Source organism: Galleria mellonella, unplaced genomic scaffold, assembly GCF_026898425.1.
Source record: "Galleria mellonella isolate WM207_F2 unplaced genomic scaffold, CSIRO_AGI_GalMel_v1 utg64, whole genome shotgun sequence".
In the NCBI taxonomy this organism is placed as follows: Eukaryota; Metazoa; Arthropoda; class Insecta; order Lepidoptera; family Pyralidae; genus Galleria; species Galleria mellonella.
In genome coordinates this window covers 5,860,460-5,868,610 of record NW_026442133.1, presented here as the reverse complement: position 1 = coordinate 5,868,610, position 8,151 = coordinate 5,860,460, and the positions used below count along the sequence as shown (strand labels likewise).

The following is an 8,151-nucleotide window of genomic DNA, read 5'->3' as shown; positions in this document are numbered from 1 at the left end:
ATTCTTATTTAAAATTCCATAGAGCGTATTTAGTCTAACCATTTCAATGAAAGAAGGTTACACAAAAACCCAATGGTTCAGCGCATCAAAGTAGACACGATCTTATGGTTAAATGTGAAAAGCGCCTAAGCACGTGGCAAGTTCGCTTAGTAGCTCGATCGCGCTCGAGCTTGCTAGCTACGCGCCGCCCCCTCGCCGCCGCGCTGCGCGATTGGTCGCCGCCGCCGCCCAAACAATTAAGCTCCCTCTCACCCCGACCAACTTGACGTTTTAATGTTTACTCGTCAGATAGTTTACACGATTTGTGATTTCTATGCGTACCTTTTATTTTAGGCAGAAGACATTTTTAATATCTATAATTATTATTGAAATGGGAATAGACATATCTTCTATACTAACTTTACTGAATGTATAAAAATACTTAAAACAAATGTAAAATATTATTTATAATATCTATAAATGGACGGACAACTGGACCCTGGTAGAAAAATATCTGGGTATTATATAATATTTTTTAAAACAATGTCTGTACATAATATGAAAAAATATATTTAATTACTAAAATTACAAAAATAAAACAACAATAAAGTTAAAAGCAATATTACAATATAAAAAAAAATAAGTAATATCTGTGTTTTGTTTATATTGACTGCATTACTAGTAATAAAAAACCTTTATGCAAAGTAAAAAATCCCAATAAAAAAGTAGAAAGCTTTTGGAAATGAAATGTTGCGTAAACGTAGTCTTATCACGTAACGTACCCATTATGTTTGCACGTAATTCGGTCAGATACGCCGCCGCTGATGCCGTGACAATGTAGCCTGTGGACCGGGACACAAGATGGGATCAAGGCTATCCCACTCGCGCCCGCAGAACTCCCGTAACACTCTCCCGCTCAGGGGGTGGGACTCGGTGTAATCAGGGGATGATGTGACTCGCGATCTCCGCAGCGGCTTCAAAGATCACAATTATCAGAGCAGTCTGTCGAAAGCCGCGACTGGGTGGTGAAGTCATTTTGCAAAAGTCATCAGTTTCGTATAGCGGATTTGAAAAAATAGTTTTAATATCTTTGAATACTATCCAGTAATTCATTAGCGTAAACCTAAATGTTAAAAAAGTGTTTAGGAATTTTGTCAAAAGTTTGTTACTTCATTATAAGTGAAAAATTATAAGCATGTGTATAAAAGGCAGTGGTGGTGTACAATAGTTATTGTATAGAGCAAGTAGGCCAGCAGCCGAGCTGTCTGCCTTTTGGGAAAAGCAGCGGACGCCGGTAGTGGCCGTCCGTAGAATGGGAACAGGTTAGCTCATTTAATATGACAAAACAACATAATTATTTTCCTAATATAAAATAAAAAAAAAATAAAGTAAATGAATATGAAAAATGTAATATTTTCCGTAGGAAAAGTTATGTTTTTTTTTTCTTTTCAAACAATTGCAAAAAGAAACAGATATCAAGTCGGTAGTATTTTTTTTAAGTTTGTTACCTCATAACTCCGACACTTATGAACTAATTTGGAAAATTCTTTTTTATCTAGAAGGATATACTTATGAGACTAATCTCATAGAAGTTTTATCAAAATCGATGCAGTAATATATTTTTTTTAAATCAAAACAACTGATTTTGTCACATCATCAACTTAAGTCGGGTTTTTTATGGAACACGATCTTAAATTGTTAGGAATGAAGATTTCTGACTGACTGACTATTATGGTTGGTACTAATTTTTATGATAGTTAACCAAGATTAAATGTAAAATCGAAATAATATATATTTAAACGGACTTGTCCAATCTTGTCTTGATGTGTGCCCTGAATGTACTGAGAATGATTCGTATCATTACATACCACGTATTATTTTTACGTATTACGTATCATTATCGTATCAGTAAATATAACCTACTTTCATAGGAGAGGAGATATGTTCTTGTTTAAAAATCCTCGTACAAAAAATTGTAGCAAAATATTAATGCAAAAAGTACAATAAATTATCGAAGTGAATATTGGTAGAACATTATATTATCTAAGGAACAAAAATATTTTTTCCTTAATTAAATTATGAATTCTGCTTTTATTTTTGATTGGTATTTTTGTAAAACTCGTTTTACCAATTTTGAGTTAGATTGATATTTTATTAAGGGTGCTTCCATCATAATTTTAAAATTTTTAGTGTAACTTTATAAAAATGAGTTGTGACTATATCGATAAAAAATATTATAAAGAGAAAAAAATTGAATTTTTGTTTCTAATAGATAAAATCATTAAATAGAAAAGTACAGTATCAGTGTGCAACTAGAATTTTATTTAAAAAAAAAACAGTGATCTATCTGTTCTATCTACCCCTTCGAAGCTGGAGCGAGTCGCTAGTTTGCAATAAAAAAAATATTTTGTTATTTTATATTACTTATATTATATTTATTATTGTATTACTAATATTTTTAATGTGTAGGTAAGTATTACAATATAATATATAAGACCACATTAAAAATTTTGCGTATCTTATAAATAAAACAAGTTAAAATAAAAATATTACATTTATTGTTTTTCAAAGAACTCTTCTCTACTTTTTAAACATTTTTTCACATGTTTGAACCATTTTTTAAACCACGAGGATTGTTCATCTGCGGATACATTTTCCACGTGCTGATTGAAAGCCATCACCGTCTCTTCCTCTTTCTTGTCTTAGTAAAAGTAAAACCTCTCTTGATAAAAATTTTCATTTTATGAATGAATGACTTTATTTGCATTATACAATATAGGAAATAAGCAAGGCAATTTACAAACACAACGATACAATTGTATAAGTACAGTAAGGCTTTATATTTTAGAAGGGACGGGAATTATCACTATCATTAGATATTAATATAACTATTTAGATAGAGCAACATCAGCCTACTTGAGACCACACTTAGTATAACTGAGTCGAAACATCGAGATAATTTATTAATTTAAAAACATAAAACATGCAGCGCGAAAGTCTAAGAGGTTTTATTTTGACTTTTGATTTTAGGGGAAATATAAGGGTGTAAGGTTTGGATTATGCGCAGGATGGATCTCGAGCTCTAGTTTTCGAAAGTTTAAATATCTTTGTTTTATTGGCTATATGTGAAGAAGAGTTATTGTGGTGCAAAAGGATGTAGCTTTTTGGTCATCTCTTTCTTTTTAGAGCAGTGGGTATATAATTAGTAGTTTAACACCCAATATTAATACTTTGATCGTTAAAGGAAATTATGCAAACTAGACCAGCATAAAAGAAAAAATGCAATTATCGTGCTTGCTTATCCAGCAAGCAGGATACTTTCAGCTGAAATAATGAAAGTGTATCTAGTTATTAGAAGAACATAAACGTACATGAGGTTTTCTAGAAGCCGGCGCCCCGGGTACCTCATGTAAGTATAAGCAGCTTATAAAAGTTATTAGGTTTATAAGGGAAATTTAAAAAAGTTTAAAATAAAAAAAATAATCCTTTTGTAATTGTTTACTATCAAATCTAGCAAACCACTAGTGACTTTGTTCGTATATTATTTTTATTATAGGATAGCAACTTTTACTAATTGGAATTTGTTGGTTCGTTAAAGCACCTGACAAACAAACGAAAGAGAGTTCATTTATCATATCATATTTATATGTAAAATTTTACAAAAAATTGAAACTTGAACTATATCCAGTACTCACAATTATATAAATAAGTATAGTCGCCAGCCGTCGTATTGTTCGTAGTTAGTACGCAAATAAGATCGTGTAAGTTCAGTGAGACGGGACAAAGCCCATGCGGAGTCCTCAGTCCTCACGTAACTTAGGGACAGACCCGAAACTTCATTAGTTGCCGCACCCTCACCAGATTCCTTTATACAGCCTGTTCTTACAACACTCATATATTTAAAATAAGAATTTACAGATCCAGTTCCCTGCTTTTATAGAATTTATATCCTTACAAATGTGAAAGTGAGTTTGTTTGTTTGCTACCTTTTAGCGCCTTAAAAGCTTATCCAGTCTATAACATTTATTGTACATATAACTAGGCTATAAAATAGCCTATTCCCATCCTTTACAGTAATATAGGATGGGAATAGGCTATTTTTTATCTCGATCTTGCATCATATCCCGGTCATTCAGATGAAGTCACGGATTAAAGTTAGTCTAAAATAAAATTTTAAAATGCTCTTTTGTTGATTCGGAAATCACCTAAAGTAGTTTACTGATTTTTTATTAGTTTTATAGATTTTACAAAATATACATATAAATATACATGAGTACGTTATACTACGTCTATGATATAAATACAAAATTGTAAAAAATTATAACATAGAATAAGAATAATACCATTATAATAATACGAGAGAGATGTGTGTCAGTCAATATAGAGAGTCATTTAAATATTAATTAAATCTCTAAATTTCAATACTTGTCTTTAAAAAATATCAAAAAGTAAAGATTATAGGTAAGATAATATCAATTTTATACCAATAATCTTTTTTTTTTTAATAAAACATGTCTCAATCAGGTTTTGACACCTTTAGGAAGTTTCTAGAATCTATTAGCCACATTTCAACTTTATAAATTTTGAGTTCTCATTTGATTGATCAGTAACTTTTATCTTTTATAAAAGAAATAAATAATTTACAATAAAATATTAAATATATCTGAAGTATATAAATATAAACATATTTAAATATTGTAATTCAATCTAAAATAGATTTAAATCTACCAGCGTATTATTGGAAACAACCTGTATATAAAGTATCTCTTGAAAATAGTAAGCATGTCATTGTTCGGTCTTCATCATATTAAGCCCACATCCGAGAAGTAGGGACATCGCGCGTCGGTAAATCAACATAGAGCCTATATTGTTTTAGAACAATGCTGTAATATGTTATCGACTGGAAGAGTCTGTGGTTGCGAAAGATTACCTTCTATTACATACATATATGTCTTTTGAGTGTCGAGCTATGACATATTACATATTAAATATCATCAAAACCTTTAATTAATAAATCAAGAAAAATATATATTCTTATTATTAATTATTTTATTTATACATATAATCAGGTAGATCGGGAAAATAGTAATAAATAAATCATTATCTGAGTATTAAATACGTGTTTATTGTGTATCTAATCTGAAATAGACATCTAATTACAATTATTTTTTTATAACAGTGATTAAGAAAAATTTATTGAATCATAAATAGTTAAAAAATGGACCGTATATTTACTACGAATAGAGCAGAATATACGATACCAATTTAAAAATGGTTTTGAAAAATTTTCTTAAACACTGTGCCTTATTGTAGATCAATTTTTTCCATTTTAACTAGTAGTTTATACTTGAAATTTCGATCTCCATTTTGGGGGTAACGAAATATTTATTTTTTATGATGCTGACAATAGCTTACAAGCTGATGGAGTACCTGAAGGAAAGTGGTAACCATAATCTATAGACGTGATCCATGGACATTATAGAATACACAATGATTCCCATGGTGCCTATGTACCCTGTAATTTTACTGTCATATCTCATTCTTTAAACCAAAATACAGCTACTTTATAGTAAAAAAACACGATAAGTAGTCATGCAGGCTTTTGTACTAATTTGTTCCCTCTGGTAAATATTTCTTTTAGGTACATGCGGTCAACAAAATTTAGTATTTTCTAAATTCCAATAGTATATGATATCGATAATATTCGACAGCATTACTGAATTACTCACTTGATTCATAAATACTGTCATACACGTAAAACTTTGACTTGACTTGACTCAATTGAGCGCAAGTCAAAATTTATTATAAATTAATTAATTTTAATTCGTTTTGCATTCGAATTATGAATGCTTCTAGTCTTAGTTGAAGATTTCACTTCGATATTCTAGAATTTTCTGTAGTTTCACGATACAGTGGACTCGGAAAGAAGATTGCGTGGCTGTTGTTGCATTACACCGTTGTGGTCATTTTCCAACAATTTTTCTACTTTTATAAAAATGAAATATTATTTACACATTTGTTTCTCGGACAATTAAAAGATATAGAGTATTAATGACAAAAAGAGGTCGGATCGAACTCGCTCTGTTCAAACCCCAGTTATACTCAAGGTAATTAAAGTTCGAATTAGAATATATCTTGTTAGAAAACAGAAACTGATGGCATTGCAAGCGGGATTAGTAGAAATACGGTAAAGAAATTACTTAATAAAAACCTTGGTTTACGTGCCTTCCAAAAAAAAAGAGGTTTTTTTTTTATACAACTTAGAATGGTAAACAAGCTGACGGTCCACCTGATGGAAAGTGGTAAGCGTCGCCTATAGACATGAACAGTATCATGGACATAACAGAGTATACTGTTTAGCCCATTTATTATTTACTAAATGCTCGTTTAATAGAACTGCGTATTAAAAAATGTCGACTTTTTATTAAAGCGGTACATTGAATTTAGGCACCTTGAAATCCTGTTGTCAGATGAAAAAAAAATTAATATCAAGATTAAGTACAACCGCTACAATGACAGAGTATCTATACGCACACACTAGTAATAAGCCAATACTGTCATTTTGCAAATACAACGTGACTATTATACCTCATCAATGATGATTTGAAAGTGTCGTATTTGGGATTAATCAATCTCCTTATTTTATAAAAAAGGATTCACAACCAATGCAAAAGCCTACCAGGATCGATGATGAAGTCCTTAGTGAAACAATGTTTAAAAACAAATATTGAGTGTTCCAATAACATTCAGCGCTAGCGCATAAAGTCAAAAGTACATTAACTTGGTTAAGCATGAATAAAATGGACTTGAAACGACATAAAGAATATGAATTTGGCAGTATTTAGAAGAAAAAGTATAAGTATGTTAAATTTTACAAAAATTTGGAACTCTTAAAAGGAGAACAAATATTGACATCAGCATTATGCATGCCGCGATTGATAACAGGCCCCGAAAATTAACGGCCTGTATTTAAAATTAAGGGGGACATTTTGAGTAATAATATTATTGATATAATGCATTTAAACTTTACATTTCATTTTTTTATACAACTTAGAACGGTAAACCTTGATAAATTATTTAAGTGGGCGGCGTGTAACAATCTGATTTTGAATCCTAAGAAATCGCAATATATAGTGTTGGGTCCCCGACACCAGTGTGACTTGGTGATAAAACACAATCCTAATATTGTGATAGATAGCCAACCAGTGGAAAGAGTGAGTATTGTGAGGAATCTTGGGCTCATGATGGATAGCGCTTTGCGGTACGAGGAACATGTAAACATGAAAATAAAAAATGCTTTTTATAAACTGAAAGTGCTTTATGGGTTGAGGGACTGCCTGTCAGAAAAAGTAAGGGTGACACTTGTAGAAACACTGGTTTTGTCACATTTCAACTACTGTGACACAGTGTATGGGCCTAGACTTCTAGCGCGAACCGCTCACTCCGTGCAACGGGTTCAAAACGCATGCGCACGTTTCTGCTACAATATTCCGAGGCGAACACGAATAACTCCTATTTTAAATAAAAAAGGAATATTGAAAATGGACCTAAGGAGACATCTACATCTTGCATGCCTGGTGTATAAAGTGATACAAAAAAAGAAACCAGAGTATCTATATAACAAACTCACCTGGATGAGAGATTTACATCCTCTTAATACACGTAGCAAGAGTGGCAGCGGGTTATCATTACCTATACATAGGAAGTCGGCAAACAGAGGAAGTTTTAAGTTCTCCGCGGCTAAAATTTGGAACGATCTGCCTCCGCCTCTCCACGAGGAAATGTCCCAGCTCTGTTTCAAATATAGACTAAAACGAGTACTATTGGAGAAACAAAATAAAGGAGAACATAACTATCGGTAGTATCTGATCCTCAATATGATATTTTACTTATGTGTGTATGTATATGTGTATGTATGTGTGTGTGTGTGTATATATAGGTGTATGTGTGTATGTATGTATGTATATGTGTGTGTGTATGTATGTGTGTGTATATATATATTAGTATTTTTTTTAACTAGTATCAAGAAATAATTCTTGTAAAAAGTAATGTACAGTGGTACCCTGCACTTTGGTTGTTTTGTAAGAGAGGGACTGGCTGAAAACCAGCGCTGTGCAGCTGTTCACATTGCGCTGGGACACTCACAGCATCCGCTGAGCCGGTTCCTTTTGC

The 8,151-nt window shown here is 31.8% G+C and overlaps 1 protein-coding gene across 1 annotated transcript in view; it reads left to right on the top strand.

The window, feature by feature from the left end:
• The first annotated feature begins 985 nt into the window (after nucleotides 1–985).
• LOC113512621 (protein dissatisfaction) overlaps nucleotides 986–8,151 on the top strand; it is a 44,057-nt gene continuing 36,891 nt past the window's right edge. Inside the window, exon 1 of the mRNA XM_026896526.3 lies at nucleotides 986–1,301. Coding sequence (XP_026752327.3) covers nucleotides 1,292–1,301 — 10 coding nt within the window. The 5' untranslated portion in view covers nucleotides 986–1,291. The remainder of the gene's footprint in view (nucleotides 1,302–8,151) is intronic.